Below are 24,672 nucleotides of genomic sequence, written 5' to 3' on the forward strand. Positions count from 1 at the left end.
CTGATCTGTTAACAAAATACTTTTGAAGGTCCAATCTGAATGGAAATCATCAGATTTAATGACAAGGCTCTGGCCAACAGAGTGATGAATCTCAAGAGGCAGGGCTGAAGGGAATGCAAACACCCCTCAATTTGGGGGGGGGGACCTTAAAGAAATTTACATCTTAACTAAGGCTCAGCCATTACTTGAATGCGACTGGGTGTGCCTGGCGAATTTTTCAAGCCAAGGTGTAACTAGACAGACAAGCCCCGAAGGATCCTTATCTACCTAAACACTTCCCAACTGATTAATTGAACACTATGTTGGTAATTAAGTGAAGGTGAACACAGCACCTCCCATACAGTGGGAAAACCTAAAAGACTTCTTTAAAATAATGATTTCCTCCAACGCATGACCGGACCTACAACACAGAAATCTCATACTGACTTTTCATTGTGAGGGATTCTGGAAGGGGGTGGGGGGGCCCCAAATACCTCGATAAGAAAACAAAAAAAAGTCAGAACGCCCCCTGGGACCCTGTCACATACACGCTTTTCCAATCAACAGCTTTCAATCCCGTTGAAAAATGCTACTGGAGAGGGCCTCTGAACAGGAACTCGGCAAGAATAATACACAACTCCGGGGAAGCCACGAAAGTGTTGATCTCAAGCTTGGGGCGGGGTGGGGGGGGCGCTTTTGTCTGAGAGGCAAGGCCGTGATAGAAACGGGAACTTGACAGAGAAGCGATCACAACTGCCCACCACAGAGCGCTGGGTGTCATTGTTGTCCGGGGGGACTTCAGACACCCGTGGCCTGACTTACTCCATCTTTAAAAAAAAATTTTCACTCAATCAATCAGTCTTCCCTGGACCCATCCATTGTCGAGAGAACACCGGCTGGCGGCCAGGATTCGACTCCGCAAGGGAATCAGCCAAGGAAAAGCCAGCCCCAACACCGCACGCACGGGGAGAGCAGCCCTAACGACAAAGGTGGTCCCGACACGGCCCCCGGCTGGGGGGCTCCCCGGGGTTAAGGGCTCAGGCTCCCCAGGACCCTCCACGGTGCACCCCGCATTGTCAGCACGAGGAAGAAACGCCGCTGCGGATTTCCCCCGGGGTCTGTCGCCCTCTCTGAAGCCGGGCCGGGGGCTGCAACCCGGGCGCGGGGCCTCCAGCAAAGGCAGAGGCGAGGGGCGAGCTGTCAGGACCCTGCTCGCGCCCGCCCTGCCCAGGCGTCCGGGCGCAGCTTTGTCTCGGCAGGGACGCTGGGGGACCCCCACCCCACCCCGGCCCTGCTCGGCCCCCTCCCAGGGAAAACAATGAATCCCACCACCCCCCCCCCATCCCCGGGAACGCGCTCGGCCCGGGGCCGGGGGCAGAGAGCGGCGAGGACGGCCGCCGAGGGCCTGCCCACATTTCCTGCCCCCGCGCCCCTCGCCCCGACGCCCGCCGCGCGCGCCCGCGCCCCGCAGGGACCCCGACCCCGGGCCCCAGGCTCCTACCCTCCGAGAGCTCCAGCTCCAGCTCCGCCAGCTGCGCCCGCACTTCAGGCGGCAGCGCGGCCACCGCGGCCGGCGACGGCTCCAGGCCTCGCTCCGCCATCCCGGCTCCGCCAGCCGCACACACTCCGGAAGACGAAGAGAGGAGGAGGCCGAAAGGAGGGACGGACTGACGCGGGCCCACACCCGGCTTACAGGATCCGGCTCCGGCCGCCGAGCGCCGCCAGCGCTGCCGCCAGCGCCGCCGCCATGAGCAAGGGTCACGTGAGCGTGGCAGCCCCGCCCCCCCGCCGGAGCACGCGCCTCTTCCGCAGCCCGGCTCGGCCGCGGACGGGCGGGCTCAAGGCGCCCTCTGCTGGGCATCTCTGGAAATGGCGCGCTCGAGGCGGCCATCCATCCCGGGTTCTCTAGCGAAACAGGTTCGCTGGTGGATGCTTGGATTTAGCGCAGCGTGGACGTGGAGTGTCTGCCTGCTACGAAATCGCGAGAGAAGGCTCCCAGCGGCCAGAAGCTTTGAGCTGTCAGTCACATTCTTTCATAGTATTGCAAGTTTTTGTCATGAAGATGTTTGACTCCCCTCCTCCCCACAGTCTGGAAGATTCTGGTGTTTTCATTTCCTTCCAATACTGATCCAGACAGAGACCAGGCCTCAACCCTATTCATTAGGAATTTCTAAATAATAGTTTATTTCATTCACGGACTGGAAGGAAAACTAAAAAATAAACCAGCTGGGGCAGGCACGTGGGCTAGTAGCTGAGAGGCTCACATCCCATAATCAAGTGCCTGGATCCAAGACCGGGCTGTGTTTCCAATTCCTGCTTCCTGCCAATGAGCAAGAAGGGAGGAGGTAACCATCGAAGGCGCAAGGACTTGGGTCTGCGCCATCCAGGAAGGAGGCCTGGATTGATTTCCTGGCTCCTGGCTTTGGCCTGGCCCAGCCCTTTCTGTTTTGGGGCATTTGAGGACTTAACCAGCAGATGGGAGTTCATCTCTCTCTCTCTCTCTCTCTCTCTCTCTGACTTTCAAATAAAATTATTTTTATTAAAAAAAGTTGAAGAAAGAACTTCAATTTGAAAAAAGGGTACACTATCACAGCTGGTTGATTAGTAGTCTTTGAAATTTGTTCCCTGCACCTTGTTGGGAAATCTGTGAGAACTTGTATATCTGTGACCTCTGGTTTACACGAGGACTCAGGCATTTTGTTAAAGGGCTGCAGCTGGTGCTGTGGCATAGTGGGTAAAGCCGCCACCTAGGATGCAGTGCCAGCTTCCTATATGGGTGCCACTTCGAATCCTGGCTGCTCCACTTCTGATCCAGCTCTCTGCTGTGGCCTGGGAAAGCAGTAGAAGATGGCCCAAGTCCTTGGACCCTGCACCCATCTGGGAGACCTGGAAGAAGCTCCTGGCTCCTGGCTTGGGATCGACGCAGTTCTGGCCGTTGTGGCCAGTTGGGGAGTGAACCAGCGGAAGGAAGACCTCTCTCTTCTCTCTGCCTCTGCCTCTCTGTAACTCTGCCTTTCAAATAAATAAATAAATCTCTCTAAATGAAAGAAAAGGCTACAGATTCACTGATGCTGCTTCCAGCAGTTCTCCCCTAACCGTGGAGGAACTTGTGAGTGCTTTGACCCCTGGAATGTGGCAGAGTGACACTGTGTGACTTACCAAGGCCAGGTGTTAGAGGGCCAGGCAGCCTCTACGATTCTTTTCAAAACAAATATTTATTTATTTGTTTGAAAGGCAGGGAGACAGAGAGAGAGATCTTCTTTCCAATGTTTCATTCCCAAAATGGCTTCAATGGCAGGGGCTGGGCCAGATCCAAGCCAGAGCCTAGATCTCCTTCTAAGTCTCCCACATTGGTGGCAGGGACCCAAGTACTTGGGCCACCTTCTGCTGGCTTCCCCTGGGCACAGTAATAGGGAGACAGACATAAAGTGGAGCAGTCAGAACTCAAACCAGTGCTCCGATTTGAGATGTCAGTGTCACAGCAGTGGTTTAACCTGTTGAGCCACAGTGCCAGCCCCTCTTCTTAAACTCTTTGATTCAGTTATGTGTACTGAGTATAATATTTTTTGTGTTATTCTTTTCCTTTTTAAAAAATATTTATTTGAAAGAGTTACAGAGAGAGAGAAGGAGAGGAAGAGAGAAAGAGAGAGAGAAGTCTTCTGTCCACTGGTTCACTCCCCATTTGGCCACAATGGCTGGAGCTGTGCCGATCCGAAGCCAGGAGCCAGAAGCTTCCTCCGGGTCTCCCATGTGGGTGCAGGGGCCCAAGGACTTGGGCCATCTTCCACTGCTTTCCCAGGCCCTAGCAGAGAGCTGGATTGGAAGTGGAGCAGCCAGGACTCGAACCAGTGCCCATATGGGATGCCAGCACCACAGGCGGCAGCTTTACCCACTATGCCACAGCGTCGGCACCTGTTGATTTGATTTGCTAATATTTTGTTGAGGATTTGTACACCTATGTTGATGAGAAAAGTTGATCTGCAGTCTTCTTATAATGTCTTTGGTTTTAGAATTAGGCTGATGCTGGTCTCATAGGATGAGCTTAGAAGTACTCCCTCTGCTTTTATTTTCTGAAATAAATTATAGATTAATTGGTATAACTTCCTCTTTGGTTTAATTGATTAAATTCAACAGTAAATCCATCTGGGTCTCATACCTCCTGGCTTGGGAGTGGTATGACCTAAGTGTTTGTGTCTCCCCAAGTTCATATGTTGAAGTCCCAGCTCCCAAGGTGGAGGTCGTAGGAGAAGGAAGATTTCAGAGATGACTAGAGCTCTGCCCTCATTAAAGAGACAGATCTCAGAGAACTTGTTTGCTGCTTCTACTACGTATGAACATGGCAGGAAGGTGCCACCTATGAACTAGGAGTGAGGCCTCACCAGATACTGAATTTGCCAGGACCCTGACCTTGGGCCCTTAGCTTCAGACCCCTGAGAAACACATTTCTGTTTGTGAGCTCATTTGCTTATGATACTTTGTTAAAATAGTTCAAATAGACTCAGACAGGAAGGTTGGTAATTCACTGAGTCAATCTTTTTTTAAAGATACAGGGTTTTTATGGGGCTGGCGCTGTGGCATAGTGGGTAAAAGCCGCCCATATGGATGCCAGTTCGAGTCCCCGCTGCTCCTCTTCCGATCCATATCTCTGCTATGGCTGGGAAAGCAGAAGATGGTCCAAGTCCTTGGGCCCCCTGCACCTGCGTGGGAGACCCGGAAGAAGCTCCTGGCTCCTGGCTCCGAATCAGTGTAGCTCCGGCTGTTGCAGCCAATTGAGGAGTGAACCAGTGGATGGAAGACCTCTCTCTCTCTCTTTTTCTCTTTCTGTGTGTGTGTAACTCTGACTTTCAAATAAATAATATACATATATTTTTAAATATAGTTTTTTAAAAATTTATTTTTTTAAAGATGTATTTGAAAAGTAGAATTAGGGAGAGGGAGAGATAGATCTTCCATCTACTGATTCACTCCCCCACATGGCTGCAAAGGCAACAGCTGAGCCATGCTGAAGCCATGGGTCTAGAAGTCCATCCAGGTCTCCCACTTGAGTGGAAGCAGCTCAAGTACTTGGGCCAGTTGCTAGTGCTTTCCTATTCATATTAATAGGGAGCTGAATTAGAAGTGGAGCAGAAGGGACTCAGAACAGGTGCTCAGGGCCAGTGCCGTGGCTCACTTGGTTAATCTGCCTGCAGTGCCGGCATCCCATATGGGCGCTGGGTTCTAGTCCAGGTTGCTCCTCTTCCAGTCCAGCTCTCTGCTGTGGCCCGGGAAGGCAGTGGAGGATGGCCCAAGTGCTTGGGCTCTGCACCCGCATGGGAGACCAGGAGAAAGCACTTGGCTCCTGGCTTTGGATCAGCGCAGCTCCAGCCGTTGCGGCCATTTGGGGAGTGAAGACCTTTCTCTCTCTCTCTCTTTGTCAAATAAAAAAAAAGAAAACAGGTACTCATAGGGATCCCTAATACTTGTTTTTGATTCACAGAACTTCTTTTTGCTTATATTGCCTACCTGTTTTTGCATACTACTTACTTTGTTCATTAAGGCCCTTATCAGATTAATGATTTATCTTTCTAATTTCTACCCCTCCCATATCCGTCTGGTTCTTATGCTTGTTTTGTCCTTTCAAGCTGTTTTCCCTTTCAGTATGCCCTGTACTTTTTTTTTTTCCCCACGATAGTGGGATATGGTTTACTATGTAAAAGGAACATCTGTAAGCAGGCTTTTAATACTGTGGTGCGGGGCGGGGGGGGGGGGGGCAGACTGTTATTTACTGAGACTGTGTACCCATCCAGACTATGAACTTCACAAATGCTTCTCAGTTTCTGCCCTCTCTAGGTAGACTAGGATTGCTACAATTATTTTTTTAAAGATTTATTTGAGGCCGGCGCCGTGGCTCAATAGGCTAATCCTCCACCTTGCGGCGCCGGCACACCGGGTTCTAGTCCCGGTCGGGGTGCCGGATTCTGTCCCGGTTGCCCCTCTTCCAGGCCAGCTCTCTGCTGTGGCCCGGGAGTGCAGTGGAGGATGGCCCAGGTGCTTGGGCCCTGCACCCCATGGGAGACCAGGAAAAGCACCTGGATCCTGGCTCCTGCCATCGGATCAGCGCGGTGCGCCGGCTGCAGCGGCGGCCATTGGAGGGTGAACCAACGGCAAAGGAAGACCTTTCTCTCTCTGTCTCTCTCTCTCACTGTCCACTCTGCCTGTCAAAAAAAAAAAAAAAAAGATTTATTTGAAAGAGAGAAGGAGAGACAGAGAGAGGTATCTTCTATGCAATGGTTCACTCCCCAGATGGCCACCAACGGCCTGGACTGGGCCAGGCCAAAGCCAGAAGCCAGGAGCTTTATCCAGGTCTCCCACGTGGGTGCTTTCCCAGGCCCATTAGCAGGGAGCTGGATCAGAAGTGGAACAGCCAGGGCTAGAACTGGCACTCATATAAGATGCTTGCACCACAGGGGGCGGCTTGCTGTCCCCTGGCCATTTCTAAGTGGCAGGTTAGAGGTGGCTGGAGTTGGGCTATGACTTTCTGTCCACGGGGGTACTAGAGCTAGCTGGAGTGCACTTTCCTGCGCCCAGGTCAGTTAAGCTGTGATGGAAAATCCAAGTTAGGCTCTCTTTAAATCCTGCTTCCTAAGGATAGAACTTGTTAACAGGATTCTCAGGCATATCTCAAAATGTTTTTTTACCAGCCCACCCTGTGTCCCAGAAGCAGAAGGGCATTTTCCTCCTAATATCAGGGCATGGGGAAGTAAAACTATAGTAGGGGCCCCACATGACTAGGTCCCCTGGTTTTTTATTTTTAATGAGTTTTCATCTCAGACTTGTCCACACTGACCTTCCAGTAAGTACGTTTCCTTACCTCAGCATTGACTGCTCTGGTAGTTTCTGTTGGTGAGTTTCTGTTTCACTAAGTTGCAATTCTCTAAATTTGTCTGTGTCTCCAGTTTGGGGAGCAGTGCCTTGGCCTGTGATCTCACTTCTCTTACGTGGTTACAAGAAGATCCTGGTTGTTCAGTTTTAGGATAGAATGGGTAACTCCTAAGGTTTTTACATGCCAAACCAGAAACCAGAGTCCCCTATTTTTAAAAATTGTTTTCATTTGAAAACATTTCCAAGTGTAGAGAATTATGCCTGTGTACCTATGCCACCACTTAGGTTTCACAAATAGCAACTTTAAGCCATTTCTGCTTTAAAGTCACTATAAATACATTCTTCATGGTTGTCACCTGCCTCCCTCCCTCCTTCCCCAAAGATGGCTAATTAAAAGTTATCTATTGGGGATGGCGCCGTGGCTCACTTGGTTAATCCTCTGCCTGCAGCGCTGGTATCCCATATGGGCTCCGGGTTCTAGTCTCGGTTGCTCCTCTTCCAGTCCAGCTCTCTGCTGTGGCCCGGGAAGGCAGTGGAGAATGGCCCAAGTGCTTGGGCCCTGCACCCGCATGGGAGACCAGGAGAAGCACCTGGCTCCTGGCTTTGGATGGCACAGCACCAGCCGTGGCGGCCATTTGGGGAGTGAACCAACGGAAGGAAGACCTTTCTGTCTCTGTCTATAACTCTACCTGTCAAATAATAATAAAAAAAAAAAAGTAAGTTATCATCTCAAAGTTCATGTCATTCTAAACTACATTAGTACATTTTAATACTTTTCTAGATGCTTGTATTTTTTAAAACAATATATACTGGGGCCGGCGCTGTCATGTAGTGGGGTAAAGCTGCCTGCCACCTGCAGTGCCAGCATCCCATATGGGCACCGGTTCTAGTCCTGGATGTTCCATTTCCCATCCAGCTATCTGCTATGGTCTGGGAAAGCAGTAGATGATGACCCAAGTGACTGGGCCCCTGCATCCATGGGGGAGACCAAGAGGAAGCTCCTGATTTCTGGCTTATTAGCACAGCTCCTGCTGTTGCAGATGGAATAAATGAATCTTTTTTTTTTTTGGTCTTAAATCTTATCACATTGCCACACTTCATTGAAATCCATGCTCCACCCACCCCAAACTATTATGCTGAGTCTCCCACTTATTATGCTTCCTTGCCTTCACTCTATCCAGGTTTCCCACAAGGGTGATGGTGCCCAGGCACTTGGGCCATCTTCCACTGCTCTCCCAGGTGCACTAGCAGGAAGCTGGATTGGAAGTGGAGCAGCTGGGATCTGAATGGGACCTCTGATACAGGATGGCGGTGTTGGAAGAGGCAGCCTAACCTCACACTTCTTTTGACTATCCAGTGAATAGACATCTGATCAAGAGTCAACTTGAAAGTTGATCCCTTTGCTACCTGGAGGGCTGCCCACTCTTTCCTGAGTATCCTAGTGCTTTCAAGCATTCACACCATTTGATAGCAGTATTTGGGCTTACAATGCTTGGCTCTAAAATTAAGCATAGGAACTTGTAATTTTAGCATTCTGTGCACCTAGTATAGTGCTTGGTTTATAGATGGTTTTAGACCAAAATGGTCATAAATGGAACAACTACAGTCATAGAGAGTTAGTACTTAGGCATTTTCTAAAGGTTAACTACTGATGAAAAATGACTTGTTATACAAATAGCCATATATTCACAAGAAAATAAGAGTGGTAAGATACAACTAAAAAATTTTACAAGTTTACATCTGGAAACTTTGAGGGTATCTGCCGTTACCCAACTTTGTGTGAGTAAACTGCCGGATTAAATTACTTGTTTGGATACATGAAGAAGTTACAGTTGGCTGTGGCCACGGGGAGCTTATACTTTTATTCAGGAAGGTGGAGGAAAGCATTAGATGGAAATGCAAATTCTACAACCTTCAAGTCATGTTTATAAGTGTGTTTTATGACTTCTCGACACAACTAGTCAAGTTGTGACACTTTTAAAATTAGCTCAAAGAAAATGCAATCTAGTTAAAATCAACCTATATTATATATGAACTAATGGATATGAAGCAATTTGGTTTCAGTTTTTTGTTGTTGTTCACCCCTCCCTCATCTAGCCATGATTAAGAAAAAAAAAAAAAACCTAGCAAAACAAGCAAGCATAATCATCTCAAAACTGTACTCATCTCTTCCTCTCCACAAAAGGATTCTCTGTTAATGTATCAATTGTGGTGAATGGTGCAAACATCCATCCAGTTCCAGAAGACAAACTCAGGAGTCATCTCTGATGCTTCCTTCCTTGTGTATTGCCTGGTACATGTCTTGCGCTGATGACACTTTCTACATGGTTCAAGTCTTTGCCCCAGTTGCATCATTATCAGCTATAATTCACTTGGTCTCCCGTAATGCACACTTCAAATCCCAGGAATCCAGCTTTTACTTCTCCAGCCTTTCTGGAAGGCAGAACAGGGTTCCTCATGCAATTGCTGCAGGGCACTACAATTCTTCCACTGCACGATAGTGCAGTATGGGCTGCTCCCTCATCCAAAACACCTTCCTTCTGCTGTCTAAGCAGCCCCCACTCCTTCCATCCCTGCACCACCCCTCACACCACTGCACAGGATCAGTCAATTCCAGCTTTCTTACAAGACTGTTTTATGACTTTTTAAGCCAAGCACCCTAAAGACAGAAATCTTTGCTGCCCAGCACACTCTCTGGAACATACAACACAATAAATAATGGTTGAATGAATACCCCATCAGGCTTAGCTCCAATGCTAAGTCAATGCTCTCAGTTGTGTCAAGTCAAGAAGACAGTGAGTGGTTGAGGTGGAATTTGGAATGTGAAGTAGAAAAATGAGAAGTTAGATGCCATCACTGAAAACATGTGTTGTAAAAGTAACTGCCAATATTGAGGCTGGAATCCTACTATGGTTCATGAAGTCAGACACAGCAGGTGCACAATGACAAGGAGAAAAGTGTAGCACCTTCGAAGAAAAGCTACCAAAAAAAAAAAATGAACTTTAAAAAAGAGCTGATGTAGCTTGGTTCTTCCCACAAGACCAGAAGAAACTGGGAGTCCTTATTTGGGAATGGTATAAAATAAAATTAAAAAAAAACAAAAACAAAAACAAAAAACCAGTTCTTTCAAACCTGCTATCTGCAGACACCCTTCATACCTTTAAGCAAATTCCCAATTCTAAACTCCAAAGGAGCTGAGGTTCAGTGGTTAAGACGCTTGCCTCTTTACAGCATGCCTGGATCCGTCCAATTCTGGCTCCTGAACCCAGCTTCTTGTTATGCTGCCCTAGGAGGCAGTTTGTGATGGCTCAAGCAATTGGATTCCTGCTACCTGTGTGGGAGATCTGGGTAGCATACCCGGCTGCTGGCCGAAGACTAGCAGCTTCTGCCTTAGCCATGGTGTTCATCTGGGGAATGAACCAATGGATGTGGGCTCTTTCAAGTAAGTAAATAAAATTAAAACTTGGTACATTTGGGTAAATATTTTATTGGTTGAAAGCAGAGATAGGCTCTTTTCTACTACTGGTCCACTCTGCAAATGCCTGCCACAGCTGGGGCTGGGTCAAGCTTAAGAAACTCAATTTGGGTTTCCTTTGTGAGTGGCATAGGGACTTAACCACCCCCTGCTGTCTCTCAGAGTGTACATTAGGAAGAAGCTGAAATCATGAGGGGCGCTGGGGCTTGAATCCTGGCATTCTGATATAGGATATGAGAGTCCCAAATGGCATCCTACTACTAGGCCCAACACCCATCCCAGGTTAATATTTTCTAACAATTAGTATAGTGAAACAAAAGGTATCTGTAATGAAACTCCCGACAAATTCTTTCATTTTAAATACAACTCAAAAGCCTATGTGCCCGAGATTAGTTTTCAATCTGCTAAAAATACCCAATTATACTACGCTCCTGATATGATAAAGAAATTTGTTATGAATTTCTTTTGCCCAAGTAAACACACTGAAGTAAGGCCCTTAAGGCTTGGCTAGTACCTAACCCGCTGTAAACCTTTCATTAGAAGGATCATTTTGCTAACATTAGTCATTTTCATTAAATAACTCTTCATTAGCAAATTAAGGGTTTAACTGAATGGAAATTCCATTTAATGGGCTAAGTAATTACCAACATGAATGTTCACATTAAACCTATTAAAATATCTATCATTTACAAACATATCCATGTCATATTAACTTGGTAGGATACTAAATATTTTTGAGAATTAGAAAATGTAATTTTGAATTAAGCTGTATTGTAAAAAACTAGATCTCAACCATAAAAAAAGTTCATGTTTAACAAGATAATTCAAGGATAAACTGTCGTGTAATAATAACCATAAAATGCCACTGCAATGTTTTTTGGCAATATGCTATATTCACAAGAATATACAGCTTAACAGTCATTAAAAAGTCAGGGATTGACACAGCTCTTCTATTTTTGCCTTAGATTTTCAAGTAATAATAATAATAATAATAAAGAATTATTTAAATTCCCAAGTACTTCCCCTTTGAAGTCTCCAAAAATCTGGCTGAGTTTGATGGTCACATATTCAAATCCGGCCACAATTTGCCCTACAAAGACAAAATCCTTAAGCTGCACTTTGTGCGATTCTCCCCCACCTCCTTCAATAACTGGGCCCCTGACAGTAACTAAAGGAAAACTCTAGAATCATAAAGCCATTTCCAGTTTGCTGCCTTGTTTTAATGATAAAAAACCACACTTGGCCACTGCTCCACACTCATGCCCACAAACCACCACCTGAGACCAGAATAATGATGGAACTGAGAGAGGGCAACACAGACAATTACTGCAAAATCAACAGAGGTACATTTTCAGTCATACACCACTTGGAGAAAAGGAAACCAGTCCTGCTTTTAATAATTTTATTTTTTTCTAATTTTGTTACTTGAATTTCCCATAGCACCTTGGCAATGTTGAAAACAAATACAAATACAAGGATGTACTCAGTTTAACATTTTATGCATGAGCATGTGTCACACCATTTGGAGTGGGGGGTGGGGGTAGTTTTGACAACAGGAACAAACCTAAGCAATGGACAACATAGAAGCCAGATAACTGGTTCTGATCTCCACCCCCCACCCCGGCCCCAACATTTAAGAGATATCACTCAAGGGACACCTGAATCAGTTTAAAACAACAAAAATCCTTTGATGTGGTTATTTCTTTAAGTATACTACCAGTGTTTTGTGCTGCAAAACTGAAAATTAAACCATTTAACACACACTTTTAGAAACGGTCTACTCAAAGATTCATAAAAAGTTTGCAGCTTTTAAAAATAAACTTTAAGTTACTTAATAATCATGTGTTTTCAAAGAGAATTTGTTCTAACTTCAAAACAAATTTTCTTTCAACTTCTTAAAATGGCCTCATTCAGTTAATGAAAATTGAAATGTCTTGAAAGCTCAGACTAGACACATTAGCATATGTCAAGAAGCAGAAAGTTAAATTAATGGCCTCCAAATCTTAAGGAAATACAAAAAATAGGAAAAAAACTCCATTGTATACTATAGTTAAGAATTTATAAAACCCCCTCAAAAGGAATACTGTCTGTCCTCTTTTGAATTTTATCTGTTAAAAAAAAAAAAAAAAACCAAAAACAGGTACTTTTAAAATATGCTTAATATATATTGCTAACACAAATACCAGAGACTTAACCCCAGTGTTGTTCAACTATGTCAAAGTAAAACCAGTGGACATTTAAGCCAATTATTGACTAATTATTAAGGCCATAACTAATAAAACTAGAAGAAAGTGTGGAGAAATTTTTAAAAACTGCTTTCTGTCCCAGCAGCATTTTCCTTGTTCTCTTTTAAACCAGTGAGATGCTAACATTCCATCATTAAGCCTTTTGCAAAGCATACCTGGTTATTTAAAAAGAAAAGGGAATGTGAAACAATATTCAAGCTACCTTAATTTTAGGAACCAAAAATAAATCAGAATTCTGTATGTCATTTGATCTCTTGCAAATCAAGTACATAAGATGGTAACAAACCCATTATCGCAGAAAGCTCTTATCTTCCTCCAAGATCAAGTTGAAATAAATTTAGATGGATCATTATTTTAAATTCCATTGTCTATATCTGGCAAAAATAACATAAAGTCAGATTAAAGACAGGTCCTAGATATCAGGAAAACTTCAATTATCAGGACAGAAAAGAGAGACATATCTTTGCAATGTCTCCATGGACCTTGTCTGTGAAGTGCAAGGTGATGAACTTGTATGACTCTTGTTCTCTTCATGTGGTAACAACCATGGCAGATCACTGTACCATACAATCAGTATCATCTCTACCTACTTTTAGCTTTCAACAGCCCAAGGAAATGTTAAGTCATAAGGGTGAAGAGAAAAATATATTTAAATCCCTCCATCTAAACAATCAAATAAATAGCTGAACTACAACAAACACTCACCCTTCATCAGTTAGAGTAATGCTGGAAAAAAAGCCAACATCTCTCAGGCATCATTTAGACACAAACCTTGAATCTGCTGTAATAAAATAAATGCTAAATACATACTGTGAATATATATATACATATATAATGCGCACATACACACACACACACACACACTCACATTCTTCCCTATATACCCCATCAAATGGGAACTATTAGATGTAAAGAGGCAAATTAAATTAAAAATACTATATTTTATAAGAAATTTAAAAATGGTCATGTCTTTAAAATTCCTACTTTTAATAACTTTCAGAGGAAAAGCAAGAATATACTTTCTTTCTTCAAAAAGAAGACTTTTTTTCCTTGTGTTTCAGTTAGAACCTTTAGATTTTTAGGAGTTTGTGGACTACATATAAGTCACACAAGCATACAAGTAATAATTCTACACCTCTGACACACTGTACAAAAAAAAGTAATGTTTCATTTTAAGTGCAATAATTAAGTTTATAATCCTTGCCAAGTGAAGTTTAAAAAAAGTTTATTCTCTTAAATCCAATGCATTCACAGGGTGTTAACACTTCTAATGTTTATCATTTCCACCAATCGCAGCATTATCTAAGTAAACCAAAATAAGCACTTTTTTCATAGGTGTAATCAATGATTAATAATAGCTTTTTTTTAAAGGACCTAAACTTCCCCCAAATTTCAGCACAGGTAGTATTGTATGTTTCATTTAGTAGATGATTAAAAACAAATAGTGTATAGAAATGAATAGTTTCAAACTTTGTAAATATATTATACCATGTTATCAACCCACCAAATCAAAAGCAATTGCCAAGCTGAATAAGTTACAAAGAAATAAAAATTCTAGCCTGTAAAGAAATGTGCAGTGTTTTCAAAGCTCTTAACAGTTAGTTACCCATTAATACAGATCTCCAAAGCATAGAGCTGGAAGAGGAGTTTCACAGTAACGTAATTTTAACCTCCATTTACATTCATTAATATATTACTAAGATGGTTATGCTATGTCACAATGGTGCTTTCCAGTGTTCACAATTTACAGTTTCCATTTGTACATATGTAACTCACTAAGAGATAGTTACTACTATTCCAAACTATCCCCTAAAATGAAAAACAAAATTCCATCTTACATAGAACTCTGAACATGGTGTGACTTAAAACAGATTAATGCAACATGGTTTTTAATATTTTAGCTATTTTCTATATACCAGCATGTAAACTTGCCTATCTGAGAGCTACAACTTTATTGTCTGAGAATTATGCATTAATTTTGCTCAACCACCTTTCTTATCTTAACTCAAAAATTTCATGACTTGCATGTTCTGCCTGAGTGAATTCCAAATTGTGTGTGTGTGTGTGTGTGTGTGTGTTTAGGGGGAGGGAAAGAAGGTGGCAAATAGAGTGTAAACAGAAAAAAGTTCTCCTCAAATTAAGCCTTTTAAAAAAATTCTCTTCTACTACACTATTTAACACTTTGAAAAGTCAGTTATAATGCTTCTTTCATCTTTAACACTAACACAAATAAATTACTGTAGGGTCAATCTGCCCTTATCACTCTAGAACCTAAAATTCTAAATATGTGAACAGAAGAGTAAAATACTTCAACATGGAATTCTGAAATGTATAACAGTTATATGATTTGACTAGACTGGTCAAAGTAGATAGAAACATACAATTCAGTAAGTGGTTGGTTATTTTCTTTTTGGGGGTAGGCAAAGAATACAGAATAACAATTTTTTTCTCATTTTAAGAGGAAAAGAAAAACCACAGAACAGTTCAAATGTCTTCAGTCCACCTGACACGTCCACTCAGATCAAAGATGAAATTTTCAATTTTAAAATAATCCCCACTCTTTCCTTGAGTATCAAACTGATTGGTAGTCACATCTCCAAGTACAATCAGAGCTTAACAACTTGTTGAAAGAAATATTAGTAAGGTCAAAAAGACAAACTAAATTTTCAAACTAAAAAATCTACTCAAGTATTACATTCAGTTTTCAAATCATTTATGAACATGACAACAGATTTGGCTTAAATCAATCTTGCACACACTCACACCCACAACAGGCACCCCAGCCACTGATCTGCTTTGCAACACAAGGCCATAGAGTCAGAGATGGCATTCTTCAAGCCAAACTTTAAATAGATTAAAAAAAGTAATTTCTAATTTTACAGAAACACGTCTTCAAAAAATATTTTCTCTCACTCCCTCAACTCCTATACCGAAGGATGTACAATGTTTTTTTTTTTTCCAAGCTAAATCTGAACCCTCAAAATTGATTCCAGGCAGAAAATCTCTGCAAATTAAAATCAAAAACAAAAATAGAAAAATTATATTTTTATATGCGTATATATCTATCTCTATATATATATTTATATTTATACTGATTGCAATCCTCCAGCATTTTAAAATCATTTTAGAGATGAATTTTGGGATTCTACTGCTCACAACTCCAAAATCCACAATGATTTAAGGACATTCTTTCTCTTGTTTCCTTCTTGTCTCCCCGCTCCCCTCCAAAACAGTTCAAAATATCCGGCTCAAGTTTAATGGGAAGAGAGAGAAGTTTCCAAATAGTTTCTTGTTTTTTTGTCTTGTTTCTTTTTTTTTTTACTTTGGTGATCTGGGTGGCACATATTGCTCTTTACCATTACGTCGAGTCACTCCCTGAGGTATAGCCCTATGGCTAAACTGGCGTCTCTGTTCCCTGATTTTTCCAGCTGTTCCCCTGGGAATGGCATTGCCTCGGAAGCCAGAATAATCCTTACTAGCCCTCGCTTCTGGTTTTTCATGTGCTTTCTCAACAGACTTCTCAGGAGCTCCATTCTCTTCATTTTTGGTGGGAGACACCACATTGGAGCGAAGTTCCCGTAGTGGCTGCACAAGAACTGGAGATGGCTCTTTAGGGGGCTTCTGGCACACTTCAGCATAACTTAATTTTCGGGGTTCCTTTGAAGCAATTAAAAAAACTTATGTTATACATTCTTGAAATAAAAAAGTATAAAACAATCATGTAACCACAAGAAAAGCCCAGGTTATCTTCCAGTAAAGGGCACAGGCACTCTCAATGTACACAGCTCTCAGAGTGTGCTGGTGGAATCTTTTAAATAACACATTTTTGAAAATAACAAAACCAACTTATTTATGATACATTATTTTTACTGAAGGAATTTATCTGAAGGATATTAATGTCAGCATTGTTTATAGTAATTAAAGAACGGGAAACAACCTAAATGCATAACAAGGAAGAACAGATTAAATTAATAGTGGTCTATCCATATGAAGAAATAATAGTTCCATTTTCTCCTCCTTTGTTATAAATCCTGGAAGGGAATACATAAGAATCTCTGAAGGGCAGTTGGAAACCAATTAAATATTAACAGAAGAGTAAACAAAAGTCCTAGCTAACTCAATTGAAAAAATAAGTAAAAAGGGTTTGAGTAAAGAAAAAAGCATATAAAGTCTTTAACAATGGTCCCAGCATACAATTGACATTCAAACGATAGCTGCTATTCCATTACCAACTGGCATTACTATAGAAGACAAAATGTTCTGAACCTATAAACAGTTATAGTAAAATGCAACTATTTACATAATCAAATCAAAGTATTACAGGTAAATTTTGTGCATTTTTAATCCTGTGTTTTCTCAACGATAAAATTATGAAATACTGGAACTTGAATACTAGTGGGTGAGGCCACTAATAGGTTTCAAAGGTTTGCTAAGTGTCATACATGTAGCAAAAAGAATCTGAAGAAGCTTGAAGTCTCTTCATACTAGTTCAAAAATGATAAATTCATCATAACCTAGATAAGAAAGACTCTTCACTTACCATAAGATAACCAGGGGAAAAAAAAAAAAAGAGAGAGAGAAACACACTAAAACGTCCCATGTTCTTGCAGTGACTGAAACTTTAGTGTCTTTCTACTGCAAGTAGCCTTATTTGGGCTACTTCCATATAAATGAACCAGCACAGGCCAGCGCTGTGCCAGGGGTTAAGCTGCCATCTGCAGTGCCAGCATCCCATATGGGTGCTGGTTGGAGTCCTGGCTGCTCCACTTCCGATCCAGCTCCCTGCTAATACACATGGGAAAGAAGCAGATGATCCAAGTCTTTGGGCACCTGTCACCCACATGGGAGTCCTAGAAGAAGATCCTGCTTCCTGGCTCCTGGTTTTGTCTTAGCCTGCCCTGGCTGTTGCAGCACCCTGGGGAGTGAATTGATGGATGGAAAATCTTTCTTTCCCTCTCTCTCTGTATCTCTGCCTTTCAAATAAAAAAAATTAAAAAAACAAAAACAAAAACAAAAAAAAACCAAAAAACCTAGCACAATGTCATGTAAGAAAATTTTTTTTTACTAATTCATCTATTTCTAATATATTCACATAAACTTTACATATATTTATTTTCCCCCCATATAAAATCTTCCAAGTTACCTGTAGAGCCACAGTGACAGCTGAATTTATGTTACTGCTACAAGGTGAAGAAGTATTTGCCCTGGATGGCTTTGCAGTACTTGGGGAAGAACCTGGTATATTCGTCTGGTTGACAACATCCTTCTGAACAGTGGAGTCTTCTATTAGATCCTTTTCTTGCTGAGTAGTGCTAAGGGAAAAAAAAAAAAAAAAGAATGACTTTAGACTTAGTATAGCACATAGGAACAGCTGAACAACTAATCAGAAAAAAAGTGATTTGGTATGGAAGATCTTCTAAATGGAAACTTATACCTTAACACAGGAGGCTCAGCTGTACTTGGAGGACTAGGATTCATACTAAGCTGCTGGGCAGAAGTGCAGTCTGTCTGCTCATCCTCTGCAGGCACTGGGCAACTCACTCTCAAGTCTTCATTATCCTTAGAGTAAAAAGATTATTTCAAAATTATATTTGTGACAATGGAAAATGATGCAGCTGCTGTAGCAAACAATCTGGCAGTTCCTTAAAAAGATGAACACACATACTCTCTCAGGCTCGAAAATAAAATATACTTAACAGAGGGGTGGGGGATGCTTAGCCTCGCAGTTAAGAAATCTGTGTTGGGGCTGGTGCTGTGGCGCAGCAGGTAGCATATCATATGTGTGCCAGTTCTAGTCCCAGCTGATCCACCTTCCTGCTAAATGGACCTGGGAAAGCAGCAGAGGGTGGCCCAAGTACTGGGGCCCCTGCACCAACCTGGGAGACTCAGAGGAAGCTCCTGGCTCCTGGCTTTGGCCTGGCCCAAATGGTTGTGGCCATTTGGGGAATGAACCAGTGGATGGAAGATCTCTCTTTCAATCTAATAAATAAAGCGAAGTTCCAGGAATACAACCATTCAGCTACACAGATAGAGAAGTTACTCTGGCCACTGGCAGTGTGGCAGATAAAATCCCCACCAAAACAAAAAACAAACTAATCACACTGTTCTGTGAGTCACAGCTATAAATAAGGTATGTAATACCGAAATGTACCTTAGAAATGATGACATGGCCTAGCCTAACTGAAAATGTTTCAAAGTGATACTAAAATAATGGGAACTTTATAACTGATGATATCTGAAGCAGAAAAATACCAGGAGGACAGAAAAACTATTCAGTATGCTTAACAGAGCTAACTCTTTAGCTTTAGAACATCCAGAAATTAGCCAATGTCTAAAACTGTGAAGTTAAGACACCAGTAAAACTATGTTAAATTATTATACAGCCATAAATGGCAGAAAAAAAGTTAATAGTTGAATCTACATCATTTTTTTTCATTATAAGCCTAGATATACTATGTTCATATACTTTTATAAATAATTAGAAAAATATTGAAACTTTTATGACATGAGAATTTTGGACATGGAGAGGTTTATACTCAAAAATATTATCTAGTGGCTGGTGTCGTGGCACAGAGGGTAAACCACAGCTATGATGCCGGCATCCCGGCATCCTATAAGACTGCCAGTTTGAGTCCTGGTTACTTCACTTCTCATCCAGCTTCTTGCTAATGTGACTGGGAAGGCAGCACATGACAAAATACTTGGGTCCTGCAACCAATGTGAAAGACCAGGATGGAGTGCCTCGCTCCTGGCTTTGGCCTGGCTTAGCCCTGGCTGTTGCAGTCATTTGGGGAGTTAACCAGTGGATGGAAGATCTCTATGTTATCTCTTCCTCTCTAACTCTGCCTTTCAAATAAATTAAATAAATCTTAAAAAAAAAAAAATATATATATATATATATACTTATTCTCCATTACTTGAAAGACTGAATTCACTGTTAGAGTTTATTTACTTATTTATAAAAATATTTATTTATTTATTTGAAATAATTACATAGAAGAGAAGGAGAAACAGAGAAAGAGAGATCCTCCATCTACTGGTTCACTCCCCAAATGGCCGCAACGGCTGAAGATATGCCAATTTGAAGCCAGGAGCCAGGAGCTTCTTTCAGATCTCCTATGTGGGTCCAGGGGCCCAAGGACTTGGGCCATCTTCTACTGCTTTCCCAGGCCACAGCAGACAGCTGTATCGGAAGTGGAGCAGCAGGGACTTGAATTGGCGCCCATGTGGGATGTTGGCACTGCAGTCAGCGGCTTTACCCACTACATCATAGTGCCGGCCCCTAGAGTTTATTTATATCAATGGTTAATTTTAAGCACTTACTTAGGTGGAAATGACACCTTTCATTAGTTTGTATTAATCAGTTCTATCAAGCTCTGCTGACTGAAACAAAGACACGCAAAAGTCAAGACATTTTATTGTCTTTATAAAAGGCAACTGCTTATAAATAATTGCTTTATAAAAAAATTTAAAAGAAATTCCAAGTATAATAAAAAACCCAAGAATAAAAGCAATGATAGATATATGTACTAAGTGCAAACAAAACAATGCCTAAATATGGTCTCATAAGCGTAACAGAGAAGCTAACTATATATTTCAGTGTTTACCTTTTCTTTGTAGACACCTTTAACGACATCAGACATCCTATTCTCCAAAACAAGTTCACCTGACATTCTTGATGAACTTCCAGGTAAAGGAGGGAAATTTGAGGCTAGTAAGTCAAATTTCGGTGTGGGAGGCTTTGCTTCAGTGCTGGAGGAATGGGGTCTCTAAAAGACACAAACCATAAAGCAAATCAATATGCCTATCTTAGTCTGTAATCCTGCATCATAGAAGCTGCAAAATGGAAGGAAAGAAAAACAAAATCAGCCTCTATCCTAAAGCAGTCTCCATGTAGATTCTTGGCTTCTTCAGTTGTCTTTTTTTTCAAACCAATCCTACTTCTCTTTAGTCTGCTTCCTCATCTTTACAAACTCTGCCAAATCCCTTAAACTTTCCAATGACTCTCCACTATTCCGTCTCTCTAAATTTGATGTACCTCATCCATACAAATGCTGAAAAACAAACACCCCTTACCTAAATTTGTCTTCATCTTTATTCCTCCATCTAGTCACAAGAGGGAACAATATTCTTCCCTTCTATAACATGTTTGAAAATCTAATCTTTCCCTGTTACCTACCACTCCATGCATCGTTGACAAGCTCATTGTAGCTCTTCCTCCGAATTTAGCATTTCAGTAATATTGTTGAGGCAAGTCACTAATATCTTCCACAACATAAACACTGGCAGCCGTATTATTTGGTATGTTACCCTCTTTCTTGGGAGTTCATTCTTCTCTTAGCCTTTGTGGTACTTTGTTCTCTTGGTTATTCTCAGATCTGACTATCATGAACACTTCCCTCCCTTTCCCACTTCTTAAATTCCAATGATTTCTATATTCTAATTCAATTTTATTCTCTTCATTTTCCAAATACTCCTAGGGTTACTTGTTAGCCATGGTTTCAACTATCAACTATGCGAAAACAACTTTTAAGATAATCCTTTTCACTTTTTGGTAGTTATGGCTGTACAATTCTGCTTATTTACAGAACAAATCATTCAATTATACACTTAAAATAATTTCAGCTCAAGCTTTATCTTAACCCAAACATTCACTTGCATATTAGCTCTGTCCATTCATATTTCTTCAAGCAACATACTGAATACTCTTCTTCAGCCTAAAGCTACTATGTTCTTTAATTTTCCATACATGAACCTCTTTTTTTTATTGCTTTTCAAATCTTTTATCACATACAACGCAGTACCTCACTTTTTTTTTAAAAAAAAAGATTACCTGAGAGGCAGAGTTACAAACACAGAGGGGGAGAGACAGAGAGGTCTTTCATCTGCTGGTTTACTCACTCCCTAGATGGCCGCAAGAATGGCTAGAGCTGGGCCAATCTGAAGCCAGGAGCCGGGAGCTTCTTCTGGATCTCCCACTTGGGAGCAGGGGTCCAAGGACTTGGGCCATCTTCCGCTGCTTTCCCCAGGCCATTAGCAAGGAAGCCAGATCGGAAGTGTAGCATAGCTGCGACTTGAACTGGTGCCCCTATGGGATGCTGGCACTACAGGTGGAGGTTTAACCTACTACACCATAGCGCCAGTCCCCTCATTTATTCTTATCACTTCAATTTCCTGTGTGTAAGCTTACAAATTTTAATATTTGGGTAACATCTCCCTCCTGCACATGACTTCTCTCCCCACCCTTCCTATTGGAAGACATGCCTAGTTCCATTTCCTCCACCCTAATTGCTAGTCCTCAATTCTGGCCCTTTCAACACAGTAATCAGACCCCAAACCAAAACTCTCTTTCCCATAGTTGTTGAGGTTCATGCCAACATTCATATGCATATATACAACAACACACAAAAAACAGCTGTTGCCTGAAGTTTCATGGCTGCCCATAATTTAGAAAGTTTTAAATGAAAACAGTTTTAGAAGGTTTACTGTAGGGGCCAGTGTTGTGGTGCAGTGTGGTAAGCTACCACCTGTAACACTGGCATCCCATAACTTCAGATTCAGGTCCCTGCTAGTAGACCTGGGAAAGCAATGAAAGGTGGCCCTAGTGATTTGACACCTGCCACTATGTGGGAGACCCAGATGGGGTTCTGAGTTCTTAGCTTTGGCCTGATCCAGCCATGGCTATTGCAGCCATCTGGGAATGAACCAGTGCATGAAAGATTTCTCTATTTCTGTCTTTCGCATTCTGCCTTTGCTCATTATCTGTTGTAGTGCAACTTGCCACAAACCCTACTGAGCACTATTTGGCAACAACTACTGAAGCGTGACCTAGAATTGCATTTCTAGGGATTCTCTTCTAGATATACTTGCAAATATAGGAAATGGTTGCATGAGGTTATCCCTGCATTGTTTATATTAGCACTGGCTGGTTTATATTAGCAAAAGCCTGAAACTTTAAATGTTCATCAACATATTAAAGTCCTATTTTTATTTATAAACCATGTGAATATATTAGGTATTCAAATAATGATTATAAATGTTAGCAACACAAATTAAACTCCTAACAATGTGCGTGATTGAGGGTGGTTGTGCACGTAGTGCTGGTGCCAATTTGGCAGTAAGTTCAGGTTCTACATATCATTGATAAAAGCTATATTAATACGAAAACCCAGAAACGAAAGACAGATCACAAGCCAATGCTACAATAAACCATAGAAGAAAAAAATTCTGAATAATATGATTAAAGCTTATAAACACTTACTGGGATCCTGTCGTCTTCTCGTCGTCTCCGACCTCTGAAAAGTGTTCTCCTTTTAATGACAAGAGAGACAGGGGTAGGACAACTTATAGTTTTCTTCAAATATACACATTCTACCAAAAATGGATAGATTTCTATTTTAAGCATCTATTTTTTTTCTAAATATGAGGCTAATTTCCATTATTATTAAAGTTAAAATACATTCTTCCGAAGGGATCCTGAGCTAATCTACTTCACATACACCACCATCACCAAGATAAGCTGGTCCCATTTTATAAGTAGCAGTTTCTCCAAACTCAAGCATATTAGGCTTTAGTTTATGTAGCAATATATAACCCCAGTCCTTCATTTAGAAAAACAGACAAAATTAAGGACACAAAACAGATGGGTTTGAGTCCCAGGTCCCCTCCTGATTCCTGGTAATGTGTACCCTGGGAGGTAGCAGTGATGGGTCAAGTGATTGGGTCCCTGCTTCCCATGTGGGAGAATTGAACTGAGTTCATGGTTCCCAGCTTTGGCCTAGTCCAGGCCTGGCTGTTGCAAACATCTGAGGAGTGAACCAGTGGACAAGAATATCTGTCTCTTTTGTTCAAATAAAATGAACTTTATAAAAAAAGAAATAGTAAAGAGAATTGAAAATGAATCTTGATGTGAATGGAAGGGGGGAGGGAGAGGGAAAGGGGAGGGTTGCAGATGGGAGAGAATTTATGGGGGTGGGGGAGCCATTGTAATCCATAAGCTGTACTTTGGAAATTTATATTCATTAAATTAAAGTTAAAAAAAAAAAGAATTGCTCATTAAAGAGGCTGAGAAAGAAAAAAAAAGAAATAGCAGTTTCATATACTCATATTTACTTACCTGCCTCTACCAAAGTCCCCATTCTGTTCCACCTGCGAAGTGGGAGCCTCCTTTGGAAGGAAAGTTTGCTCCTGGTGCCCTGTTACTACAGGGGTAGGCCGTTCAGTTGGAAAGTTCCTTGAACTAGACCTGTTCAATGGTCCATCCCCCAATGACACAGAGCCATCTGTTGAGTGTTCTGAACCACTAGATGACCTAAAATGAGGCTTCACACTATAAGAAACATGAAAAGGTTAATCAATACAAACAAACAAAGAAAACCCTTTACTTGGTAAAACCTGGCTTCTACTATACTGTAACTTTCTAAAAATTAAGTTGAACGGGGCCAGCGCTGTGGCACAGCGGGTTAAAGCCGTGGCCTGAAGCACTGGCATCCCATTTGGGCGCCAGTTCTAGTCCTGGCTGCTCCACTTCCAATCCAGCTCTCTGCTGTGGCCTGGGATAGCAGTAGAAGATGGCCCATGTCCTTGGGCCCCTGCACCCACGTGGGAGAAGCTCCTGGCTCCTGATTGGCGCAGCTCCGGCTGCTGCGGCCATCTGGGGAGTGAATCAGTGGATGGAAGACTACTCTCTGTCTTTACCTCTCTCTGTAACTCTTTCAAATAAATAAAATAAATATTAAAAAAAAAAATTAAGTTGAACACAAGAGTGTGACATTGTAAATTGTAACTCCCATTAAGGAAGAATTTCAAAATTAAATAAATGTTAATTTTTAGGAGATCTGGGGGAAAATTTAAAGTTCTTCAAGATAAAGCTGCTTCTACTTCAATATTCAGACTATAATTACGATTGTAGCTGATGTTTCAGAAACCAGGTATAGTCTTCATATGTCTAAATCAGCCAGGCTTTAAACTTATTAATGAACCTGTCACACATTTTCAGCAAGGACAAAACTATTCCCCATGGGAATGATAACTGGTTGGGGTGAGATGTGGACAAAAATATTCATATTTATGTATAAAGTACAGATATACATATATTACAAGTATATACAC

The 24,672-nt window shown here is 41.9% G+C and overlaps 2 protein-coding genes across 31 annotated transcripts in view; both read right to left on the minus strand.

Annotated features, from left to right (window-relative positions):
* The window catches only part of DIP2B (DIP2 acetate--CoA ligase B (putative)), a 233,394-nt gene extending 231,608 nt beyond the window's left edge, over window positions 1-1,786 (minus strand). For 5 of the 7 annotated variants that reach the window (XM_070052224.2, XM_070052223.2, XM_089308327.1 and 2 more), the window contains exon 1: window positions 1,481-1,752. In XM_070052224.2, coding sequence (XP_069908325.1) covers window positions 1,481-1,580 — 100 coding nt within the window. In that variant the 5' untranslated portion in view covers window positions 1,581-1,752. Of the gene's footprint in view, window positions 1-1,480 lie in introns of all 7 variants that reach the window. The other 2 variants (XM_070052227.2, XM_070052225.2) reach the window with 2 other exon arrangements.
* Window positions 1,787-11,703: 9,917 nt separating this feature from the next.
* The window catches only part of LARP4 (La ribonucleoprotein 4), a 63,263-nt gene continuing 50,294 nt past the window's right edge, over window positions 11,704-24,672 (minus strand). For 23 of the 24 annotated variants that reach the window (XM_089308332.1, XM_051846280.3, XM_089308331.1 and 20 more), the window contains 6 exons: window positions 23,678-23,890; window positions 22,823-22,871; window positions 20,169-20,330; window positions 17,996-18,120; window positions 17,705-17,873; window positions 11,704-16,218 (listed from right to left, as the gene is read on the minus strand). In XM_089308332.1, the coding sequence (XP_089164458.1) occupies window positions 15,880-16,218; window positions 17,705-17,873; window positions 17,996-18,120; window positions 20,169-20,330; window positions 22,823-22,871; window positions 23,678-23,890 (1,057 nt within the window). In that variant the 3' untranslated portion in view covers window positions 11,704-15,879. Of the gene's footprint in view, window positions 16,219-17,704; window positions 17,874-17,995; window positions 18,121-20,168; window positions 20,331-22,822; window positions 22,872-23,673; window positions 23,891-24,672 lie in introns of those variants that run through there. The other variant, XM_070052238.2, reaches the window with a different exon arrangement.

The sequence above is a fragment of the Oryctolagus cuniculus genome, chromosome 11, assembly GCF_051225735.1.
Source record: "Oryctolagus cuniculus isolate XC-2025 breed Fujian yellow rabbit chromosome 11, ASM5122573v1, whole genome shotgun sequence".
In the NCBI taxonomy this organism is placed as follows: domain Eukaryota; kingdom Metazoa; phylum Chordata; class Mammalia; order Lagomorpha; family Leporidae; genus Oryctolagus; species Oryctolagus cuniculus.